The following is a 26,628-nucleotide window of genomic DNA, read 5'->3' on the forward strand; positions in this document are numbered from 1 at the left end:
AATAAAATAGTACTTTCTTTTCAATGCTCAAATAGAAGTAGAAAATATTAAGTAAATTTTTATCTAATATTGATTTGTTATTTAAATATACTTTGCAATTGGCAAATCTTCTGAATCATTTTTTTAAGTTAAGTAATTTTTGATTAATTCAACAAGAAATTTTTAAATTTGTATTTAATTTCACTTTGTATTTATTTAAAATTTATTTACTTTTGTTTATTAACTATATTTTCTTTTAATACTGATTCTTCTGACAGTTTAAAAAAAAAAAAATACTTAATTATCAATCTATCTTTGACAAATTTTAATTAAAAATAGAGAGAGAAATTATGGTAAAGGATAATGAAAGATATATCCAAAAGACATTAACTTCAATTTTTTTGTTATTACAAGCAGTTCCAAGTTTTGGCCATAATGTATTCTTGAAAAGTGTACAAAAATCAAATGTCTGAAAATTTAACAACAGAATCGCATCTTACAAAGAGTTCTGTTTCCAGAGAACTAAAAAAGAAAAATTTTTCTTGATTAATAACATTTTATGAGTTTTTGTTGTGCACTGTAGCATATTCACTATTTAAAATGTCATAATCATAGATTAAACAGAAAATGGGTCAACAAAATTCAATTTTTACAAATGATTTTTGTGTTAATGAAATTAAAATTAGCAGAAAGTGTCGACATGTGATGATGTGAAAGTTTTGCTCATTAACTGAAAATGTGCAAAAGTCCAAAAAACCCAATGTGATTAATCAGGCAAAATAATGAATTCTGAACTAACTTAAGCATAAAATCTTTTATGTTTGATATATTTTCCTGAATACTCTAATAATCATTGAACTTTCAGAGTAATTTCTAGTGTCTTTAAAGATAATCAATAAATTTCTACTTCTTATAGTTAATTGTAAACAGAGAACAGGATATTTTTTACAGTTTGTATAAGATTTAGCTATAATATTTTCATTTGGATTCATAGGACATAGCAACATTATGATGATTTTGAGAAAAACTTGTAAATTTTTAATGTTAAACAAGATTGCTATTCTTAATATTTATTAGAACATGTTTTGAATTGTTTCTTTTTGCATGTGTATATTTATTATATTTTAATTGAGAATAATTATATCTTACAGAAAACAAAAGATTTTGAAGAGAAATATAATAATATATTCAATGCATGTGAAAAGTTAAATAAAAGAGTTGAGGTAATTATTTATTTGAATTTATTTCAAAGTTTTTTTTGTTACATTAAATAACTTGCTAAGTATCCTATAGGTTTATAAAAGTGCTCCATGTAAAATTGGTCTCTCATTGAAAATGATACACATGAACTTAGGCACTCATTAGAAATTTTATTTTCACATTATTTAATTTAAACACACAGAAATTTGTGGAAGATGCTGAAAGAGGCATTCTTGTGCATCTCTGTATTATGTAACATGTTTATCTGTCTATCTAACATGTTTGTGTACACACAATCATGTTCAAACTGATATGTAAAATACTAATGTCAGTAACCTTAATGCTTCTGTGAATTCTTTCCTTCATTTTTCATATAGTTCAGAGATTCTTATACACTTTACATTTTAAATATTTCCTACAAAATTTACATCATTAATGTTTCATCATTTCAGTTAGGTCAGTTTAAGTGGAATATTTTGTACATTAAATAATAACCATTGTTTTGCTTTTATTATTATTATTATTAGTCTATAAGACAATTTTTGATAACATTGACTTCTAAAAAGTAATAAAGTATTTATATTACAAATTATTTAAAATGACTGACTGTACATAAATAATAATGATTATAAAAAACACCTATAAATTATGACATCTATAAAGTTGCGCAGTTTTTTTTTGTACAAGACAAATAAAATTCAAATCTTTAAATTATACTTTGTTAAATATTTGTTGCTTATTAGTTTGAGATTGTGCTGTTTAATATTTTATTTGATACTTCACAATTTTAACACAAGTTTGCTGTTAATTTAGTAATAGTAATGCATAAAAATTCAAGTAGTCTCACTGATAGTGCAACATAAGAGAGTGCACTGATAGTGCATTCTCTTATGTTGCAAATAAGTTGACATTGCTAAAATGAAAATTTTTGTATTTTTTCATAAATAAAGCAAGAACTTCTGAGTTAATAGGACATATTATTTTGTGTTAGTAGGTGATTAGCTGTTAGAACTAACTATATATGAATTTTTTTATCTTTTTTTCATTAATAGGTTTATAACATTAGTTAATAAAATTAAGTTTTTATTTTACATTGAAAGCAAATGAAAACATTGCTTGTATCAAATTTACATCAATTATTATTACATAGTTTCTAATCAGGTTTTTAACTTTGAATCAATTATTATTATTTTTATTTATGAGATGCATGAAAAATGACATTATTTGCAATGCCAAAAATTCTTTTTTGTTTAGTTTATTGAAAAGTTTGCTTTTTGTAATTTTTTTTTCTTATTTAATTGACTTGATTTAATCCTTTTAAGAATTTTTTTTATATAAATTTTTTGTTTTTTGGACTAATTTGGTTGGTTATCTATAGTTTACAAAAATCCAAATTAATGAGATTCTTTTTGTTTTATATTTATTTCTGTTAACATCATTAAAAATTGATAATTTACAAAAGGTTTTATTATGACTTAAATATATACAATAAATTATGCTTTTAAATAAAAATGATGTTTATTCATTTATTCATATTTTTTATACCATACATTCATAGACTTTTTTTTATAGTAGGCAATCCTATTAATAAATGTTAAATATAAATAAAGCATAAAAAATATTTAACTTTTCATTTATTGAAGTCAAATTCTCAATTTATTCTCTCTAGCATTATCATAATATTGCTTCCAGTTTAAATATCTAGCAATATTATTTCCTGTTATTTCACATTTTTGCAATTATTGCAATCTTTCAAATAATTAATATTCATAGTTTTTGATATTGGTATTATTTAACTGTATTAATTTGATTTACTTTATTGGCATTCATTACAGTTACTTAGGTTTTTTATTTGTAATTAAGTTCTTCTTTAATTTCACTGTTATATGTTAAACTATAATGTTTTTGTAGTTTTGGAAATTTTCTATGGGACAATGTATGCACACATTTTCAAATATTTTCTTAAATTTTATGCAGTCAGTCATTAAATAGTAAACTATGAAATAAATTGATAATTCACAGTTTTTCAGTTTACTAATCAGCAGTTTTTGCATTTCATTTCTCATTTTATTGAAATTTCAACAGAACAAACAAACATACATCATATCTTACATAATTTACTTGAAGTTATTCAAATTTCTAAATTTATTATTTTTTTCTTACATTGTTTTAAGATTATTTGAATGAAATTTTTGTAAAGTATCATAACACCAATTCTAAAAGACTGTTGATTTGAAGATAAACTAAGGTTGAAATTGAATTTTAAGATTTTTAAATAATTTTTTAAAATTTTATAAGTAACAAGTTAGAAAAACAGTATAAATTCTATGAAACAAATAATGTTTGGCAGCTTTATTTCCATGCTCTTTTGAATGCACAATAACTATTTGTAACAATAACATTAAAATGCTATATCTTAATGTCTCAAAGATGATTTTAAACATTTAAAAGTAGTTGTTTAAATTAAATGCTCATTACTAGCAAAAGCTTATTTGAATTGATGTTACTGTTGATCAGTATAGATCAACAGTAACATCAATTCTCTTATTAATATCTCTTATTAATGCATAATACATTGTGTGTTCAGTTTGTGATGACTTCTGATTTTTGTTTTGAATTGAAAGTGTATGAATCTGTTGATTCTAAGATGCACTTCTATTTCAGAGAAGTAAAAACTGGGTAAGAAAGATGTGTTTTAGAATCAATGAAATAAGGTACTTCTTTATATATATATGTAGAATTTCATGCATTTTCAGCTTGAGTTTTTATAGAAATAAATATGTTGGTTAATAATAGCTATTGTAATTAGTTTTAATTTAAATTAACCAAATTTTAAATTGAAATTATCAATATATACATTGACTGATTTAATGAATTCATTTAAGGCTCTACAGGATGAAGTTTTACAGAAAGATGAAGAAAAGCAACAATTAACAAAAGAAGTAAATGGTTTGAGAAATAAATTAACAGATAAAATACACGAAAATGAAGTATTAGAATTGGTAAGATATTGAAACTATTGAAATTTTATAAATTACAGGTTGACCATTACTAATCTGGCATCATTGGGAGGGTGTTGGATTAGGTAATTTACTAGATTATCAGCAGTTAGCTGTTGAGAAAACTGTATATACTAATCTAACTACTTCATCCTGTCTTAAAAATACTTTGTAAATCACTACAAGTTGGTTAATGCAAGAAAAAGAAACATTAAATAAAACAAATGAAAGTTTAATGTAGTATTGTATAATTTACATAAACTTTTCAGACACTACTATAAAGTTTTTCTGAAGTTATTATAGACAGTATGGTGATTGTGTTTTATGCCATGAGAATCAATTCCAATCATAACTTTATGCACAAGTTTATGCAATTGGATCATGGCTGGGCCAATGGTGAGCAGGTGATAATAATTGCAGAAAAACAAGTAGAAATGATTTACCAATGTTTGAGTTTGTGCCAGCAGCTGATACTGCAATTAATACCACCAAAACCGTAGTGGCAGGTCAGTACATCAAGCTGGGAAATTTCAAATTCTTGAAGAAATTGTCCAAATTAGTAATGGTTGATCCATACAAAAAAGTAAAACATCTTACACAGTTTGGAATTATGTCACATTGTATGGTGTCTATTTTCTTATTGACTTCCTTATTTTGGTAATGTTTCAATGCAATATTGTGTTGTTGAAATATTAGAACAAAGGAAAACTAAAGGAGTTTTTCACTGAGATTAATAAATTCTGCATAAGATCAGGTCTAGTATATTTACATTTTAAAATTATTCAAATATTTTGAAATAATTGTTTTACAATAGATGTTTCTAATTCTATTAACAGAAATTATCTCAAATATTTAAGCTTCCATTACATTATAATTCATGTTAATTTTAAAAAAAATTTTTAAAAATTGCTTCATGAGTAATTTGAATTTCTTACTTCCTCAAGTTTTATTCAGTTGTGTGTTGTTAGTTTTGTTTAGAAATTTCATTTGCTATGCTAATTTTTCTGATTGTAATGATTACATTTTGCAAAATTTTTTAAGTTACAAATTATACAAAATATTACTTTGAATGAAAATTACATAAGAGGGATTCTGTTATTTCTTTCAAAGCTATTATTAATTTCACTAACGTAAATAGTATTGTATGTTTTCTAAATATGTTAAAATTTCATTTATTATTAACATGTATATTTTTTTCAATAGAATATGAATACTTTAAAAACAATATGCACTGAATTGGAAGATCAGATTCATGTTCTCGAACGATTATTGGAAACACATCAGGAAAATGAATCCAAATTAATGAAACAAAAGTATGATCTTATTTTTGCTAAATTAAAAACTTACTTTTAATATTTTGTTTATAAAGTTAAGTTTAGTATATTAATTTATTATTGTTATGAATTTCATATTTGCTAAATAATATCATTGTACTTTTTCTACACAAATAAATAATTTTCAACTGTTTTTCTTCATGTGTAAAAGAATTGATCATATAAAAAAAAAAAAAAAGGATTAGTTTTCTTTTGTCAACTACATTATTTGAAAATCATATAAAAATAGACCATGCAAAAAGAGGGATAGGTGTATTGATTTAGATGTTTTGAGAGCAATAGGTGGAGCTCCTATCAAAGTATACTGAATGCAAATAAAACTGCACAAGTTTTCCCACAGGATGATAAAAACATTTCTTTCTGTCTTGTATTGTTCTAATGCTAAAATATTTTGAAATGATGATAAATTATGTACAAAAAATTTCTCACAACTGAAAAAACCAACAGGTAATAAAAAATTAATTAACTTTATTTATTTTAGGATAGCATATTACTGTTATAATTACAAAACAGTTAACAATCTCCTTAAGCAGCACCATAACCTGCAGAACGGACATTATAATGAACACTAGTCATAAGTTTATGCACAAGCTCGTCAAAAACTTTCTTCATTTTGAACAACTTTGCCTGTTTTTTTTTTAATTTTTCTAACAATTGACCAATAATAATTTATTTGTTAAAGTTCTGCCATGTATGCATGTATGATTGCATTCTTTTAGAACACAGTCAACATTGTTATCCTTGTACCCCTTCTTAATATCATTAGAATAGTGACAAGTTGCAAGACCTAGCCAGAATAGTGGTTTTCAGTGCTCTAGAGCAGGGGTGGCCAACTTTTGTGCACATAAGATCTACTTTTTATCGTAAAAATGTGTCGCAATCGACTTGTTGTCATAGGCATAGTCTAAGTGGGAGGGGGAGTGTGAAATACATACTATGTTTATACACTGTGTTTCAGTACGAAGTGCACTCACTGCTTATGAGTCGAGTCATAACTGCATGCATACAGTTGAGTTCGGTTACAAATATAATACATTAAGTCAAGACATCGCTAGCGATCGACCAAAATTGGCTTGGCGATCGACTTGTTGGCCACCCCTGCTCTAGAACATTTTGGCAACTAGAAGTGTGGAAATTCTGTCCAGGAAGACTCAAATGTCAGTAAAACAATACATTTCATCATTCATCACACTATCCTGGAATTTGGTCAACAAACTGTTAAATTGTTGTGTGATCTAATTTATGTAAAACTAGCAGGTAGGCCCGGCGTTGCTCGGGCAAAAGTAACAATAGTGACGATTAAGATTATTACGTTATAGTCACAAAAGAAAAAGAGTAATTTCATCAACAAACTAAGTATTTTTAAAGAAAGGTCGAATTTGAAAATTGAATGTTCTAATATCGTTCGATTTTCATGACATGTTCTGATTATATTGTTCGATTTTCATCGAATGTTCTAAAGAAGAAAGGTTGAGAAAAACTGAACTAATCTGTTAAAATTTGAAAATCGAATGTGTTCTAACATATTACTCTTTTTTTTCTTCTTTTTTTTCCTTTCTTTCCAGAGCCCGTAAATCTTGCATGTCGTTTTCTCTTGTTCTCCATTGTTACTTAACACTTTGGTCCTTAAATTTGGTACCCTAACTGTGTACCAAATTTCAACTTTCAACTCCTAACCATTTGGGCTCTTAACATTTCCATTGTTACGTAACACTTCCATTGTTGACACTTCCATTCTTAACACTTCCATTGTCACTTGACACTTCCATTGTCACTTGACACTTCCATTGTTAATGGAAGTGTTAAGACTAAATCCTGTCCCTCTCCCCCGTGGGGAGGAATTTCAAAAAATCCCTTCTTAGTGTGCATTCTCGTGACGTACCCTAACTGTGTACCAAATTTCAACTTTCAACTCCTAATCATTTGGGCTCTGCACTGATTATTATTATTATTATTATTATTATTATTATTATCATCTCGTCTCGATTATATATATAGATTTGTTGTGTGTCCCAATCTGGAGCAGTACATGCTTTAACTCTCTTGTAGATTTTGGAAATTCTACACTGCAAGTTTTCTTACATTGAGATACAGATTTTCACTATATATATGCAAAATCAGTTTATGATGATCAGTTCTGATGCTTAAGTACTAATTGCTAACAGGAGCTTCATTATTTTTTAGAACTGTGTTTACATTTTTATGATTACTTTTAAATTTTGTTATATTTTTTTATTCTATTTAAGATTATGTAATTTATTTTAAAAGCAATTCTTAAAACAATAAACATTGTATTATGCAAAGTCAAAATTTTTTTTTCTTCAAAATGTGTTTTTAGATGTGTGTTTGATTATTCTTAAACCATACAAATAAGTTTTGTTTAGTATAGCCATTTTCTTTGGTGTTAAATTAATAATAATAGATGAAAAGTTCATTGCTTGAATCTTCTTAATTCCTCTGAATATATTAAGAACAAAGTTGTTTAAGTTAGCTTTTTATGTTTATATTTGATATAGTTTTTATTTTCTGTTGGATAGTGAAATGGTAAATTAAATGTTTTTATTAAAATATAATTAAATTTTTAAAATTTAATGTACTAAATAATATGTTAGAAAGTTAGATTCTTAGATTATTTATTCCAAATAATAGAAAATATCTTAAGATTGTTTATGAGAATTAATAAAGGTTGTTGAATAAATGTTATATTTTTATGAAGTTTTACTTTGTTTAAAAATATGATTATTTAATATTCAATATTTATTTCATATAAAATATTTGTGAGAATACAAGGGCATGGGGTCAGTATCCTAATTGCCACTTACACATCGAGTTGGTAAAACTTGCCCACTTTGTTTTTTGGATGGGTTTATATAACTTCCGAATGTAATCGCCCTGAGCTTCCAGTAGCTTTCACTTTTATATCATTATCGTGGGAAAAATGCTTTGTCATTGTTACATGTTGACGATGACGAAGCATTCTTTACAGCTAAGTGTCAACTTTCCCACTGACTTGTTATTACAACCGGTGACCTTCAATCTGATTCTCTGTTTTTTCTATCGAGAATGTTTACATGTCGAAAAAATGATTAACATTAATTTTTACAATCCCTTTAAAAATTCACGGCTTCACATATTTAATTTTTTATTCTTGTCATTTTCTTGATATAGGAAATCCTTGTTAGTTCAAAATTCAAGGGACAAAATAATCACAACTATGAATTATCGAGTTTTGAATTATCTGAGCTTTACACATTTCTGTACAGTATGTCAAATGCCATGTAACTGATGTAATTTATTAAGCTAACGGAATATGGTTACTTATACAGAATGCTATTTTTGTTAATTAACAAAAAGAATAATATAAATAAACTGGAGGTAAACAGCACAGTCCAGTGAGAACCTCACAGGTCACCAGATAAGGTTTTATAAAAAGTAAAGCAGAATTCCTTGAAATGTAGTCCAGATTATTTTTAAAGTGGCCCAAACAGTAGTGTCTCCCAAATGTAGTAGCCTAGAGGCCTACAAACACTGCAATCTGCTACTTGTAGTCCAATCTTTCAATCCAGTAATCCAGATTTTATGAGATAAGAGAAAGAAAGGGTAGTTTGTATGTAAGGTGACACCTGAAAATGTGTTACTGTAAAAGCAAAGCCATGATGATTAGTTAAGAGTTGTTTTTGGTCTATTGTTCTCTTATAGTAAGGAGCCACTTCAATCTAAACGAACAAATTAACATACACTTATCACAGTTTTGATAGAATTTTTCGCTTTGAATTTCAAATTGGCCATATTTCGAACAACTGAATTTTTTAACATGTAAATCTCTATATCCCTGGCTGAGACAAAAGTACGATTTCAAACTATCAGAGTTTGAAGTAATGAGGATTTCCTGTATAAACTTTAAAAATCTAAGATTTTTTGTTAAAATTATAATTTTTCTTTCAGGGATTCATGTCAGAATGATATAGAAAAACTGGAAGATGATGTAAGAACTACTCAGGAAATACTAGCTAAAGAAAAAAGAAACAGGTTTGAAATATATATAATTTTGTAAAAAATTAAGTTGATTTTTTTTTTTTAAATTATAAAGTAGTCTATAGTCCTAAATTTTTATTTAAATAACTTAAACTTTTAAATAAATATTTTATAATTTTTTTCATTCTTACATAACATTCACATTGTACATGCATGTTTAATCTGTTCATCTTTATAAAATAAAATTTGATTTTGTAAAGAGACATTTATCTAAGATTGCTTTTGAAGAAAAAGTTTTGAGATCATCTTTCAAATTGCAAGATTTATAAAAACTCTCTATTGAGTAACTACAATATAAAATAATAGTGTATTACTTGTAGAAGAAATTTATCACACACACAGCGATTTTTAAATGTTGAATTAATATACTTATCATATTTATATATATATGATAATATATACAGTCGACTCTGCATAAGTCGACACCCCAAGGGGAAGTGGAAATGTGTTGAGTTATTCAATGTGACGACTAAAGCAAAGTTGGAAAAAAAACTACAAAACTACAATTAATAAAATACAGTAGTGCATTATACAGTAGTATAGGCTTACAATACCTTGTGTCCTCCCTTTACAATTACTCCTGTAGATGAAAAACTAAAAAATTCGTTTAGTGTTGTTTGTTTTGAGCACTTAATTGTCTCGACTTTCTTTTTCAACGATCACAAACGCCTTTAAAACATCATCTTCTCAATTGTCAATTGTTGGCAAGTAACGTCTAAGGATTCTTAATGCCTCTGGTATGAGAAAATGCAAAATTGGATTCTGGTGTGACATTGATGTAGAGTGTATATTGTGTGTGTGTGTGTATTATATATATATATATATATATATATATATATAATTATTGAATTCAGTATGTCAGAATGTTTTAAATGTATGTGAAGTGAAATAACCTCATTTTTAAATTGTGACATAGGATGACAAGACAATGAAATTAGTGACAATGTTTTCCTAATTTTTTTTTATAATGAAAAACTTACTTTTTGAATTTTTGCATTATTAAAAGTTTCTGCTAATCTGTTTCTAGTTACTGTTTATAAAAAATTTTACTTTCTTCACAATAACTCTATTTTCATAATTAAATATAATTGTAATTCAAAATTTTAAAAGTCATATTTAAAAAATATTAACAGTTGAAATAAATATAGCTGATTAGAAAAAAATATATTTCATATTTTAAAAAGCAAAGCAATATATATTATTTAAAATTCTGAATGGATATTGGAAGAAAGCAACTATATGTCCATTTGAATCTTTTTCATCTTTGTTTAAATAATATAAGCATTGCATTCTGTAATGAAGTGCTATATTTTCTTGATTCTGAGACATGTATACATATATATTTTTGCACATTTTAATGTTTATGTAATTAGGCTGATCTTGCAGTTGATGTGACTACATTTGATATCAAACTGACAAGTTTCTTTTGATGATCACAAAAAAGTAAGTTATGGCATAAATGTCATTACTTCTGAGTAAATCATATCTGTTTATTCTGTTATTATTTTAGTCATGTTCACCAATAATATGTAAGTTGAATTTTAAGTAAAATATCTTCAAATATCAATAGATTACATTATGATACATTTAAACAAAAGCATCATATTATACATATGTATATATAAAAAATAGTACAGAAATTTACTTCAGGTTCCTAAATAAATAGTGTTAATTTATTTAAATTAACACTATTACCATTTTGATCAAAATAAAATTTAATTAATCTGTGGATAAATTTTTACTCTTTTAGATTAATAATAAAAAAAGGTGTTTACACTTTCAATTTTATATTGATAGTGTATCTTACAGTTTAGAATTGAAGAAGAAAAATAACTTGGGTTTAAGTATATTATCCTTGCTGTAATTGCAATTTTGACTTTTCTGATGTACAGTAGTGTGTAGGAAGTTCAAAGAAATAGACAAAAAAGATTGCATGTTTAAATTACTGAATTTACTTTGTATTTTAACTTTAAACATTGCTTATTTGTATATGTTCTATATTTAAAATTTTTTTTAATATTTAGAATAGAAAAAGAACTTTTATTAGAAGAAATTCAAGATGAACAGCAATCACAATGTGCTATATATGAAGCCGAATTAAAAACCCTGAGGGAGCAAAATAATCAGCAAAGAGAAATTAACAAAGACTTGGGTAATCAAATTGTAGAATTAGAGAAAGAATTATCTCTTGTAGAAACTACAAGAGATACAATGCAAAAAAAATTATATTTACTTGAAGAAGAAAACGTACAAATAAAAGAAGAGGTAATAAAACTTATTAATTTTATTAACTTTTCTTAATGATTGAAACCCTTTAACCTTCTTTTTTTTTCTCCTTCTAGACTTTATAATGTTTTTTATTTCATTTTTAGTTGAATATTGCCTTTTGCATTAAATTTTTTAACAGTAACAACAAATTCTAATATTTTGGATATACTGTTCTTATAATAATTTCTGTAAAACGTTTACTAATTTACTTTTTACTATATAAATAAAAGTTGTTATTTAGAAATATATAAAATTTTTTGTTTATGTTAACATTACTAAAAATTTTTTAGCAATGTTTAAAATTCTATACATTTCAAATTTTTTTAAAAGTGTGTGTGTGTGTGTGTATATACAGTGTAACCTTGCTTAACAAGCACCTCACATAATGAGTATTTTGTTCAGCAAGTATTTTCCATGAGCAAAACAAATTGTAAAAATTTGACTTGCTTCACAAGTGATGTTTCACCATAACAAGTGACAAGGAGAGGGGAAATCCCAGATTGTGTGCATGCTCCATCAGTGTGTGTTTAGCACTAGTTCTGCTAGCATCTTAGTGTTGCTCGTGATCACACATTTTTCCAAATTTGTGTTCACACATATTACATATAAACATCAACAATCATAGCCCGTTATATAATAAACATGCCATCTCAAACTAAATTTAATGACCAATTCCAAATTAAATTTTAGAAATGTCTAAATTAAAAATTAATTATTTATAATTATTAAATTTAATACAAAATGGCAGCATAACTGCCTACCTCTAGTCAAATTAATTAATTTTTAATATTTAATTATAGCCCAAGAATTTGGCATATCGTTTGGCATCTTCATCAGACACATTATCTGTGATTTTTTTTGTTTTTTTTCTTTTTTCTGCCAATTAAATTTGCATTCCAGGTTGGTTCATTCTGTGCTAGAAGAAAAGATGAAAATGATTCACACTTCTTAACAATGTATATTGTGTAATTTTCTTTGAATAAATGTTATACATAAAATATATACACTGGTGGAAATTGAAAGTGTTACACCCAGATGGAATTGGTGGAAATTCGCAAAACTTGGTAAACATGTACAGGGGCATACCCAGAAGAAATGAACACAAAATGAAATGAATTATGCAAAGTTTTATTGCTGTTTGTTACATGTTTCAGTAAGTGGTATGCCCACCTTGAGCATGGATACACTCTTGGATCCTTGCAGGCATTGAATCAATAAGTGCTTGAATGTCTTGTTGGGGTATATCTTTCCATGCCTGCACAACTTGTGCAGTCAGTTGTTGTACAGTGCGCACTGGATGGCTATGAGATGTAATCCGTCTACCCATGGCATCCCATACATGCTCTATAGGGGATAAGTCTGGAGACCGGGCGGGCCAATCCATGATTGTGACACTTTGCAAGGCCTGTCTTGTGATGGCAGCAGCATGAGGACGGGCATTATCTTGTTGGAAGATACTGTTTTGGATGGTGTTCATGAAAGGTATGACTACTGGATGGATCACCCTGTCCACATACTGGTGGGCGGTCATTGTGCCTTCAACATCCACCAACTCGGTCCTGCTGTCGTAACTGATTGCCCCCCAAACCATGACACCAGGAGTTGGACCTGAGTGGGACTCTGAAATCACAGCAGGGTGGGCTCTTTCTCCAGCACGCTGGCGGACATGTCGCCGACTATCACATTGGCCTAAACAGAATCGGGATTCATCACTAAACACAACTGTATGCCATTCATGTGTCCAATTACATCTAGCAGCACACCACGTCAGCCGTTGTTGGCGATGAAATCTGGTTAAGGGAACACATTGCATGGGGTCTGAGATCTCAGCCCAGCATCAAGCAATCGGTTTACAATTGTCCGTGGGGTGACTCTGGCAGTAACTACTGCTCGGATCTGTGCTGCCATCACCCATCTGTCAGCAACTACTATCCGCACAATATGGCGGTCTTCACGTGACGTCGTCCTTTCTGCGATGGACCTGTGCCAGATCTACGAGTACTGGACTCTTCCTGCATCCACCTTGTGACCACTCTTTGTACTGACATTGCACTGCGGCCAGTCCTTCGGGCGATTTCACGATTTGATGCCCCCATTTCTGACATGCTGATTATCCGACCTCTTTCAAAGTCAGACATTTGGGTGTACGGAGTTCTCACTCGTCGATATGGCATAACTGGTTACCAACAACCTGTGGACCAAAAAAAGTCATGTTCCATAATACAGTTCACAACTTATAAACTAAACACTATAGCAATTTTGCATAACAAATGTCTCCATAATTTCCATACCACTGTATGTACTTCATTTACTTTTTGATCATTCAATAGCCTTTAAAAAGAGATTCTTTTGCCCCAATTTCATATGTCTTCGACATTACTGGGTGGGTGTAACACTTTCAATTTCCGCCAGTGTATATGGTGTCTATAGATTGCTGGGCTGGGCATTAAGAAGCATATGCAGAATGCAGTTTAAGAAAGAATATGAAGAGCTTCTTATGACATATAATGATGTATATTTTAATATGATACAGAAAACATTACAAAATGAAGAACACTAAACAAATCATCTCGATACTAATTATTAAACAGATATTAATTATCTTGAAGCAGACACGTTATTCATGCTACATCATTGCTTCTTTTTTTTCTAACTCTAATGGTTCATTTATTTTCCCGCCTGTGCAGAACACCTGCGCACAACACCAGACTCGACCAAGTCATGGCGGCATGGGGGACAGGCACCACATATATACACATAGGTGATTTAAAAAGTAAGGTAACAAGAGTTCTCCTGTACAAATTTTATTTCACAGGCAGATATAGTGATACAGATTATGGTACATATTACTCTTCAACATAGTCACAATGCTAGTCCAAACATTTATTCCATCGATATAACAAGGCATCGATGCCAGCAGAGAAGAAATCTTCATCAAGTCCCTTCAGCCATGTCATAACGGCTTGCAGAACTTCCATATCAGTTTGGAATTGTTTACCACCCAGGTGCTTCTTCAATGGGCTGAAGAGATGGAAATTACGTCATCCTGAATCAGACCTTTAATAAGGCACAGATTATCATCTGTGGAGGATGTGTTTGGCCTACCAGATCTTTACTCAGTTTGCACATCTGTCCTGCCTTTATTGAACTCAATGCACAACACCCACACCTGTTTTTGTGACATGACATTACCATCGTACACTTCAAAAAGTTGACGATGAATTTCTACTGGTGAGTTGCCCTTTAGTTGCAGAAACTGAATCACACTAAGCACTTCCATGTTTGACTGCATTTCTGTGAGCCCAAACATCTTCAATATGATATTGCAAAAGTCTGGTGCAATATTTGTGCCAAGTAAGACCTGTGCAATAAAGCTGTGGTCTTTTGCTGCTGCCCTAATAAAAAATTTGAACAAGGAGATATATGACACTCTTCAGAGCTAATGTTACCTTACTTTTTGAATCAGTCTCGTGTGTGTGTGTCTCTATATATTTATTTATTTACTTATTTAAATAATTAATAAATCTAATCTAAATTAAGTAGATCTTAAAATTTTCGAAAAATTTAAGGTTTTTGCTTAGAATTCTGCTCTTGATATAAAGGAAAAGAATTTAAGTATAGAGTATAGTTGTCATATAATAATTATGTATCTAAGTGTACAGTACATCAGGATTTGGCCAAATCACATTTTGTCTTGAATGCTAGTGTACAAATTTAGATGGCCATACTTATGAAATTTTACTATAAGTTTTCAGAATAATATCAGATAAGAAATAAAACTATTCTAATGATGAATAAATTGTTGGCTAAATTGCTGTAATATTTTTGTAAATTTCATCTGCTTTAAAGAGTCAAACTTGACTTAATGTGAAGAAAATTTTATCTATTTAAATTTAGAGCTTTCTTAAAATGAACAGTCAATTGAAAATGCATAATTTATAATATATTAGAAAGATTTCGGAGAGAACTATTTAACATACAACCTGGCCACAAGTTGTTAATTTGAAAAGCATTGGCAAAATGCATCTGAGATCAGACTAGCAGTATTTTCTCCTATGTCAAGAATCAATATTACTTTATGTATCTCATGCAAACCAACTTTCAGATGGCCAAGGCAGTAAAGCATTAGCTTATCACTGTGAAGGACTTGAGATTGAATCTAGTTAGTTTAAAGAACCCCAGAAAGTTCTGAGGGCATGGTCCATCCTAGATGTATTGTCTTGGTGGAATATGATTTCTCCATCTGTTGCTTAATGTTGGTAACTTTTGAGTAATTGCTTCTTTTGGACACCTGAGCTGCTGACAGTATTGGTACTTATCGCAGTTTGTTTTTTGTCTCCCTATAGTTTGTAATGGGTAATTTCTTAGTAACCTCCAAACAAACAACATTATCTGTTTTGGTAAATATTTGCTTTGGGATTGGTTAGTTAGGATTATGAACCTTTCTTCAATTTCTTTTTGTACCATATTATTGTACTGTACAATATCCATTTCTTGTCTCATGTCGTTGGTGGTTCAAAAATAAAACTTTTTTGATGAAACAGCAGTCTACCGCATATTGTTACTCTATTCGATAAATTTCTTTTGCTTAACTAATGAGGCACCCAAACATCTAAGTGATTCATATACCTTAATTTCTTCAAATTTTTAAAAATTACTGACTTTAGGACTTTGTCTTTTGCAAGCTCCTGTACAGTCATTCTAAAGTTATTTTCAGCTGTAACCCTCAACAGGTCCTTGTTGATGGTTGAAGGTCTTCTTGTCTGAGATTCATCTTTAGCATTGATTTCCCATTTCTGAATTTCTTAAATCAATATTTAGCCATACTTTTCTTTATAGTATTCTTGCTGTAAACTTCATAAATGTTGTTTTAACATTTCTCTCTTGATCAAACAAGAAATGTGAACAATGTCACTAATACACTGTTTATTGCTAATTCAACTCCAAAATAATGACTAATATATTCTTTTTATAATGTTGCTCCCTATTTTTCAAATAAACTAGAAATTACTATATATGATGTAATTAGAATTTGATAAAATTTATCAAAAATTTACCTCAGAAAACCTAGAAAAATTTCTGGTTGTCCAGAAATTTTTCTAGGTTTTCCGAGGTAAATTTAAATTCAAGAAATCTCTAACAAATATGGTAAAACTAGTGATTAGGAACTTCTAATGAAAAAAGATATTTTAAATATTTTATGCAAAAGCTTTCTTCAAAATTATTTGGTTTTTGGGAGAAAATAAATATATAGAGAAGAAACCAATTATATAAGTAGAAATTATAGTTTTTGTCGGAATGTATGAATAATTAATATTTTGTACTGTTTCAGTTTGGTAATTTTATAAAAGCTATTTCAGAAATTGAATCATTTTCTACTATTTAAATTAGTAAAAGTTAAAACAATATAGTAGAAATTTATTAATACTTTTTTTATCAGGATTTATTTATTACTTAACTGAATATAATTTACGGTTTCTTTAAAAAAATTTATATTTTGTGCATATGAAAAATAAGATATATGAAAAATAATAGTGTTTTTTGAATAAATGTTTGCATATAGTTTATTTCTTTAAAATTTTGTTTGTTTTTTTAGGCTGCTAGACACATAACTCAAATTTCTTCATTTAAAATGAGTAATTTGAAATTAACACAAGAATTAGAAGAAACAGTTTCAAAACTTGAGGAAACAAGAGAACTTTATGAACAGATTTGTAGTGAATTGGAAAGTAATCAGGTAATTTATTCAGAATCTAAATTTAGAAATTGAAATATATTTAAACAGTATGATCTTCATATTGAAAAATCTATTACTAATGAGGATGTGAACATAAAAGTTTTTACATTAATAAAACTAGTAAATAGCCAGGGTGATTACATTTTAAAAATTTACAGAAAATGTGAGATTTCAAGCTCTCTTGAAAATTTTAAAGCTTTGGGATAAGTCATTGTTTCCCTTCTTTTAATTGTCCCCTACAGTGGGAGAGCGAGGAGTGACCTTTCACACTTTCATTCTCCCTGCTGTCTTGCACCAGTTATTCATTTCCACCTTCATTTGGATCTACAAATAACGAGTTAATTAACAAAATAGCATAATTTTTTTCACGACTGAGGGTGATGAGGAGGTCAAAGATGAGAGAAGACCAACCCGGACATACCCACATACATCCTATTTCGTTCGATCTTGTAACCGATAAAAACCAATCAAATGACCATCCGGGTTAACAATTATTACTAAGGTTTCAATATAACCCTTGACCTTAGTCACTACCGGCAATTAATTCCACTTGTTCGACAGTTCTTATCAATTTTATGAGGTAAACTGAGTAACAATATCGTATGGAAAAAGGTAATCAATTTGTTGAAATGTTCCATTCCTGACAATTAACATAAACAACACCCGAACCTAAATCAAACTTAGACCACATGGCATCAGAATTCCTTCCGATAGTTCCTCACTAAAACGCGTATAAAAAGGGGTCGCACCTGAGCCTCCGGGCGATCGTCCAAAGGTAATCTCCAGGCCAACGATTCCGTTCGGGCCCTCCTTCGATCATCTTACCAAAAGGACTACTCAAGACTTTATCACCGCAGGTAAAGAGATATTTGCCTAGATTATATAGAAACACTCTTTCTGCCCGAATAGTTTATAAGTTAGACTAATATTAACTCCTGATATTGAAATCTAATCTAGTCAGACCGCGGAACCCGCAAAGAAGTGTCGACGCGACTGCATTAATTGTTGTTAATCATTTAATCTACATTGTATCTTCCCTTCTGTACTCTCTTTGTATAATTTTATTTGTTTATTAAATATGTTGTTTTATGTTCAATGCATGTCATCCTTGAGTATGGCCGACACCTTATCCTGACCTCGCTAACCCTCCCACTCGATTCCTCACCATCTATTGACGCAGTGACGGAACTCGCCATCCCGTTGCTGGTAAGCGGTGTTGAGCTCTCAGCTCAACCCCCTCGGTTCTCACAAAAATCTTAAATTTTTTCCAAGAAATTAATTGAAAAAAACAAATTCTTCTTCATTTTTCATTATTTTTTATACCTCAGGAACAAACAGAGTTGGAGTTTTATTAATGTTTTTATATATATAATTTACAATTTAGCCATTGCCAAAGGAAAATTTATTTCAAATGTTTTACATGTTGAGACGGACAAGAGCCTGCAATAAGAGATTGACTCCACTGTAAGATTGTTCCTGAGATGTGAAAAGATGAAGATACCCTGTGTTTTCTTCAATTAATTTCTTGTGAAAATTTTTTAATGATTTTCTTGTAAATTTTTAAAAGTTTTTTATCAGAAACTCAGTTTTCATACTATGTTGAAAAGATTTTCAGAATTTTGATTCACTTCTTACAAAAGTTAAACCACGGAAATGCAGAAATGCTTTAATATTATTTGATCATGCAAATATGAAATTAGAATATTTACAGTTAAAAATATTACTAATAATTTTTCAAAATCAATTAAGTTTTTATAAGTTTTAATTTATATTTAGGTTTCTTATGAAAATGAAAAAATGAAATTTGAACAAACAATTAGTCAGCAAACCAAGTTAATAGATTTCTTACAAACAAAAGCTGAAGGAATGGAAAAGAAACGTAAAGGAATGGTAAAATACATTTATTTTTAACTAAAATTAGAATTATCATCATCATAATTTATTATTATTTACTTTTTCAGCATAAATTATTTGGAAATCGCAAAGAAAATCTTCCCTTAATACCTCTTCAGTATCGTGAATTGGAGGCAATGCTGGAAAAAGAGCGTTCAAAATGCCGTCGTTTACAGGAACAGTTAAACAAGGCTAGAAGTGAGATTTTGGAATGTCGTACAGAATGTAAATTTATTTTTATTATTTTTAAATTTGTGATTCACTGCTTATATTTAAACGTTTTGAATTGAATTTAAAATTTTTTCACAGTTAATCGTAATCAGTCAAGCTTAGGACTTAATGGAACATTTACTATACCGACATCACCTTCTTCTCGAGCTGTTCTATCTGTCTTAACACATTCTCCAGGTGGAGATGATGTAATAAATAATATGGAAAGTCCATTAATGGTTACAAAAGAAGTTGCTAACACCATTAAAAAACCTCAGGGAGAAAGAATGAGACATAACATTCCACATAGATTTCAAGATTGGTTGTGCATGCATGGAAGAAAATGTGTTGCATGTCTTGATATTATACATTTTGGTCGTCATGCTTCTAAATGTCAAGGTGAGTCATTTATCTTGGCATGAGGGATTGAGAGAATGGGGGCAGAGTCAGCCTTCTTGACTGGCATTTTGTATGAACTACAGGTATTATCTGTATGTATTGGTTGGCAAAATCAACTTCCACACTCCAATGATAAATAAGGTTTGCTCAGATCGTAAATTTTACATGCAACAATATTTGGGAAAATTTTGTATGCTAGCACACAAAATTGAACATTTTATTACTATGTAGTTTGAAATATTTTAATTAAATCATACAAACACTTGAGTAGGTCTTCCATAAACTTGGTGTGCAACATTAAACAAATAATGTACATTTTTTAGAATTTGTATTTTCTGAAGTTTTTTTATTACTATTACAAACATTTGATGTGCACTATTAGTGATTTGCAAACAATCCATTCAATATTCCAAATCTTGCCATGTACAGTACACTGCAGCATTTCCATATCAAGGCCCAGTCACAAAGCTCTCATTACATATACTCAAGGCCCAATGCAGTGCTGTGCCGTGCCATCTTGTTGAAAATGATGAATGGATGCAGTTCTTTCAGTTGAAGCTAGTGTTTCAACATGTCCAGATAGGATTAGAGGTCACTGTTGATTTATTGAAAAAAAATTCTGATTACAAAAATATTTTTACAGATAAAACTGAAGTTTTTCTGTAAATTGACACAACATGGCTATTTTTACACTTGTTGATTGTCTATTATAAGTTTACAGATAATTTTCAGAAATTCTGTACATTTTACATTTACTGTAATTAATTTATAAGTATTTTAGTTTACATAAACTTTAATTATTATTCTAATTTCAAAATAATTTGAGGTATTGGTTAAACTAACAATGTTCATAAATGATATTAAATATTTTACTCTTTCCTGTAGAATGTGAAATTGTTTGCCATCCTAAATGTGCAAGTTCATTACCTAATACGTGTGGAATTCCTCCAGGATATGTAGAACATTTTACTCACAGTCTTCAGAAAAAAGATAAAGCAAATTATTTGAAAGCTATGAAGACTATGGATTCAGATGAATCGCTTAGTTCTGATACAAATAAAATAGAAGGCTGGATAAAAGTACCAAGGTTTGTTATTTTTTTGTAACTATATTTTATGAATCTATCTTATTTTAAAAATACTATTTGAAAGCATTTTACTGTATAATTTAAGACTGAATTATATTACCGCTATTTTTAATTCGTATTAATTGATGTATAAATAAATGCTTATAATTGCTATTTCTGTGTTTAAACCACAAATATAAAATGTGCATTTTACTTCTAAATGAATGTATTAAAAGGTAAGCTATAATTTTTACATTTGATATTAAGTTTGTCTCTTTAATATGTTACACATCTTTCAAACACTGATGAAAAATTTATCCAGCATATACTGATGAATTTTATGCAAAATTTAATTAGTTTTATGTAATTAATAATTGAAGAAAATAATGATTATGCTACAAAGTTAAGATATTGCAATTTATTGGGTTTTTCTTTCAATTATGATGAGCTATTAGTCTAAATCAAAATTATAGATTGTAGATTTTTTAATATTTAATAATTTGATTCATTTTTAAATAATTGCCATAGATTTTAACAAATTCTTGTGAAATGTTGATTTACATAAGATGTTTGTGTTTTATTTTTGTTGTTTTCTGTTAATTTGTCATTATTATATTATTAATCATGTATTCTAGATTGCTTCATTGTTTCTCTAACTTTCTGATTTTGTAACTTAAATATATTTTTTAAAAGGCTTCAAATTAAATCTAGTTTTAATTGATTAAATATATGTAATATGTGCAGTTCAGTCAAAAATTATATAACTGTTTCACAAATTTTTTTTCTAATTTGGAATAAAATTTTCTCTTGAATTTGAAGGTTCTATATCAGTTGTTTATGATTCAAAATACTGTTTTGAGCATTTATAAATTGAATAATCATTTTTGTACATTCTAAAAAGGAAATTTTATTAAATTGAAGTTGCTTGAGGAAAAATATTGTTATCAAGTATCACTTTTCTGTTGTTAGTTATTCTATTTAGCTGATATTTTGTTATAATTATTATCATAAAAAAAATTTTCTCTCATAATATTACCTAATTCATAATGATTTTTTTTTTGTCATGTAATTTTATCTATTACAGATATGGCTATAAATTATGTTTATACTGACCAAGTGTATACATAAGTTTAAGTTTTTTCAATTTACTTTAAATTCTTCATTTAGGTTATCTGAAAATAATATGTAATAATTGAATGTTTTAATTAGTATATTTTCTCAAGTTAAATAAATTTTAAAAAATATCTTATACTTGTTGCGATGCAATTTGAATAAAAGTAGACCTAGTAATTCTCATTGTTGTCCATCTGTCTTTTCTTAATCTTGATAATGAAGCAAGTTAGATGAAATCGAGACCAGATATGGAAACCTCAAGCAAGAGGCATCGATTAACTATATAAGAACTTCCAATGCAAAGCAGAAATCATGTTATTTCATTTCAAAACTTTTCCTGAAAGCAATTAATAGATAATTAGCACAACTCAATTGCTAATGGAAAAATATGATGTACAGGGGCAAGATACTACTAATTTGAGGTGGAGAGCATATATTTTGAATTAAATAAATTAAAAATATGATTAAAAATTGCAGCCCAGCATTGTGACCATGTTATAATAAATAAATGCTCATTCAAAATAAAATACTTCTTACAGATGATGACATCTTATGTTTGCAGTCCAAAAACAATACTAAGTCATTTCTAGTGTGTTATGTTAGGTGTTATGTATCAATAAGACTTTTTTGACAATACAGCTCAATAATCACAGTTCAAATGAGCATTGCTGGAAATGAATGTCTTATTTAAATTCCTTTATAATAATTAAAATACCTTTAAGATAGCATTATGATGAGGCATTAAAACAAATAGTTATTTTATATACAAAAGAGCATAGAAATAGAGCTATCGGACACTATCTGTTTCATAGAACTTGTATTTTCTGTCTTCTTGTTACTTAACAAAACTTAATAAAATTAATCATCTTAAGATTTTTCTCTAGGGGGGAATCTTTCACAGTGAATTTGAATTTTTATCTTAGAGTTGATTGAATTGAGAATCAAAAAATATTGTATTTTGTTTTCGTGATCACTAATAGTTGGTTTGTTGTTCTCATAAAACTATAGGGTTCACCAGAAATAAACAGTTCTTCAAATGAAATAACTATATATATACTTAATCCAATGTTTGAGAGATGTACACTAAATCCTATATGAGTAAACTTTTAAATTTTCATATAGAATTTACCATATAATTATGTATTACAATTGCAATGCCATTGCATTATAATTATTAGATAAATTATATAAATGATTTGCTAATTTGCTTGGACTAAAAACATGGATGCTAATGTTTACATGATGTTTTCAGCACCTTTTCACTAAGAAAAGTTGTTGAAAACATTTTTTTTATATAAAATATTCAAAATAATCCATGTTTGTAGGTTGATTACTGTTACACTTAATAACATTAAATAATTTAAAGTGTCATAAAAAGATGTTCATATTTATAATTTATAAGCAGAGAATTCTAGTAACACATTGCTTCTTTTTATTTTGACTTTACCAGTAAACTTAATAGTAATTGAATAATAAGAATAATAATTATGAAATGATTGTGATACGTTATGCATTTATTTTATCAAATAAACTTTTTATTTAAAACAGAGATGGAAAACAAGGTTGGGAGAGGCATTATGCTTGTTTAGAAGGAACTAAAATTTATATATTTGATAAGGGAGATAATGAAGGTGCATCTTTGTCATCTACAACAAAAGAAATTGAATTATGTCCTTCTAATGGAGAAATAACCATAAAAAGTGCTGTTTCTGCAACTGAATTAATTACAACAGCTAAATCAGATCTTCCATATGTTTTAAAAGTGGAGTTTACACCACACACTACTTGTTGGCCAAAACAGTAATCTTAAATTAATTTTTTTTAAAAAAGAGATTTAAATTTAAAATACATTTTAATTCATCCCTATTTTTTCCCCAGGAGCCATTATATCATGACACTCAGTTTTCCTGATAAACAATTATGGGTATCTGCACTAGAAGCAATTGTACAAAGTAATAAAGATGAAACGGATAGTGTTCAATCTGTAAGTTTTTGTTTTTCATTTTATTACTAAATAGAATTATTAATGTTCTGGAATTTTACAATAAAACTATCTCTTTTTTTTTCCAGCAACTTTTGGATTTTTGTATTTTGAAACAAACAAATGAAATGTGGGAAATAAATACAATATGTGCTTTGTCTGAACAGGTAATTATTAATCTCTACTTTTCATTATATTTTTCTTCAATTTTCATTTTAACATATTTTTTGTGGAATGTTGAAAATATCTTCTTTTTATGTTTAAAAGTTTCTCTATTTAATGAAGTTTAATTGTTGCATAATAAGTTTAATTATATTTTTTTTATTGATAAATGTTAAAGTTGGTTAGAATGTTGACTCATTTTTTCAACTGTTGTAGCCAGGTGGCAGAAAATCTATATTTATTGTTAAAATAACATTCATTACAAGCAAAGTAAATCATTTGCCTTCATTTTCTTTCATGTTTTCTTATTAAAAGTTTTTAAATAATTTTTAAAAAGAAGTGGGAAACTTACATCTGCAGTATTTACAAAGTAAAAGTTTAAACAACAAATGCTGAACAAAATTTTTAGAAACAGCTTTTGATGGATTGTAATTATTATATTCTCAACTGATTTTTAAATGTCAATGTTTATTTGATATATTTATTTGAAATAGTGTAAAAAAAAAGATAGTAAAGGCTATAAGCTAACAAATTAACAATAAAATAAGACATTAAACATTTTAAAGTTTAATATTTCCAAAAATATAATTTTTTTAGGAAGCATTACTTGGAGCTAAGGAAGGTTTATATGTTATAGACTTATTGGATCTTTCAATGAAAAGTGTTAAGTATAAACTTGAAAATTTTCATCATGTTTACCAGATTTCAGTCATAAATCAGCTTAATCTGATAATTGTTATATCAGGTAATAAATTTATTACATATGTTAATTTGTTTTATTTTTATTTTTTTAATAAATTTATTAAAATAGGGGAAGAAAGAGAATTATGGATGTTTGATTTGAAAGAATTAGAAGAGAACATGGAGAATGGCAGACTTGATGAACCACTGAATCAAAGACCTATATTAAATTTAAGTGGTTGTCATTTATTTTCAACTTCAGAAGATTTTGTTTGTGCAGCAACTGAAAAGACAGTATATCTAATGAAATGGAATTATCAAATGGAATTTTTTCAGAAATTAAAAGTACTTTCTATTAATAATAATAATAATAATAATAATAATAATAATAATAAGGTCATAAATACTAAAAACTACAGAAAATACATACTCAAAGATGCAACACTCACAAATGACAAATGCAGAAAATGTCACATCATGCCAGAAACTATACAACACATCACCTCTGGTTGCAAGCTCTTGGCACAGACAGATTATTTACACAGACATAATCAAGTAGCAAATATAATACACCAAGAGCTTGCAAAGAAACACAAATTATTAGACATCCATGAACTATGGTACAAGTACATTCCACAGACAGTATTGGAAAACAACACACACAAAATGTACTACGACAGAGCCATAATCACAGATAAAACAATATACCACAACAGACCAGACATCACACTCTGACAAACACAATAAAATCACGTATATTATAGACATATCCATTCCAAACACTTACAATGTACTGTACAAAACACATGCACTGAAAAAGTCAGCAAGTACACAGAACTCGCCCAGGAAATAAGGCATCTATGGAGGATGGATAGGGTGCTTATTGTACCTGTCATTCTTTCCTCTACAGGTGTGATATCACACACACTACACAAAAGCCTGGGCACATTACAATTGAATACAAACACATACATCACACTACAGAAGGCCACTATATTGAATACATGTCACATTGTGAGAAAATTCTTGAATACAGACACACACACTGATACACTTCTTTAATTTTTGTTTTGGTCACTATGTTTTGACTTCGGTCTGGCATAGAAATCAGCTACCGGTGTTAACTGAGTATATCTCACTTAACCCAACATAATAATAACTATAGAAATCAAATTAGATTGTATAATAAATGTTTTGATTTTGATGAGATACAGTACATGCTTTCGTGAGAATTATCTTAAAACAATGTCTATATTTTGTTCCTTGTTAACAATGTTTATATATCCTGATTTAAAAAAAAAAAAACAAATAGGTATCATATTATAAGCAATGCCATAAACAAGCATCACTCAATGATTTCTTAAATCATGAAAATAATTGTTTTCATTGTGAACTACCTAAACTTACTGCACTACCTTTTATAATTGAAACTTTCTTAATACTATTTCTGAAATAATTTACATAAAATATAATTATTATTATTATTCTTGTATTCTGATACCTGCTAATTAAATTAAAATTTTCTTATAGAAAAATTGTCTTCATAACAGTTCATATCTATAAACTTTTAA

At 28.3% G+C, this 26,628-nt stretch overlaps 1 protein-coding gene across 5 annotated transcripts in view; it reads left to right on the forward strand.

Moving 5' to 3' along the window:
- LOC136980141 (citron Rho-interacting kinase-like) overlaps window positions 1-26,628 on the forward strand; it is a 115,547-nt gene that overhangs the window by 83,150 nt on the left and 5,769 nt on the right. For 3 of the 5 annotated variants that reach the window (XM_067276182.1, XM_067276179.1, XM_067276180.1), the window contains 15 exons: window positions 1,131-1,202; window positions 4,065-4,181; window positions 5,382-5,491; window positions 9,458-9,541; window positions 11,572-11,812; window positions 17,412-17,552; window positions 19,329-19,442; window positions 19,514-19,670; window positions 19,755-20,054; window positions 20,940-21,141; window positions 23,782-24,033; window positions 24,112-24,217; window positions 24,304-24,381; window positions 24,974-25,121; window positions 25,188-25,402. In XM_067276182.1, the coding sequence (XP_067132283.1) occupies window positions 1,131-1,202; window positions 4,065-4,181; window positions 5,382-5,491; window positions 9,458-9,541; window positions 11,572-11,812; window positions 17,412-17,552; window positions 19,329-19,442; window positions 19,514-19,670; window positions 19,755-20,054; window positions 20,940-21,141; window positions 23,782-24,033; window positions 24,112-24,217; window positions 24,304-24,381; window positions 24,974-25,121; window positions 25,188-25,402 (2,337 nt within the window). The remainder of the gene's footprint in view (window positions 1-1,130; window positions 1,203-4,064; window positions 4,182-5,381; window positions 5,492-9,457; window positions 9,542-11,571; window positions 11,813-17,411; window positions 17,553-19,328; window positions 19,443-19,513; window positions 19,671-19,754; window positions 20,055-20,939; window positions 21,142-23,781; window positions 24,034-24,111; window positions 24,218-24,303; window positions 24,382-24,973; window positions 25,122-25,187; window positions 25,403-26,628) is intronic. The other 2 variants (XM_067276183.1, XM_067276181.1) reach the window with 2 other exon arrangements.

This window comes from Centruroides vittatus, unplaced genomic scaffold, assembly GCF_030686945.1.
Source record: "Centruroides vittatus isolate TY-2023 unplaced genomic scaffold, ASM3068694v2 contig_680, whole genome shotgun sequence".
NCBI classification, from domain to species: domain Eukaryota; kingdom Metazoa; phylum Arthropoda; class Arachnida; order Scorpiones; family Buthidae; genus Centruroides; species Centruroides vittatus.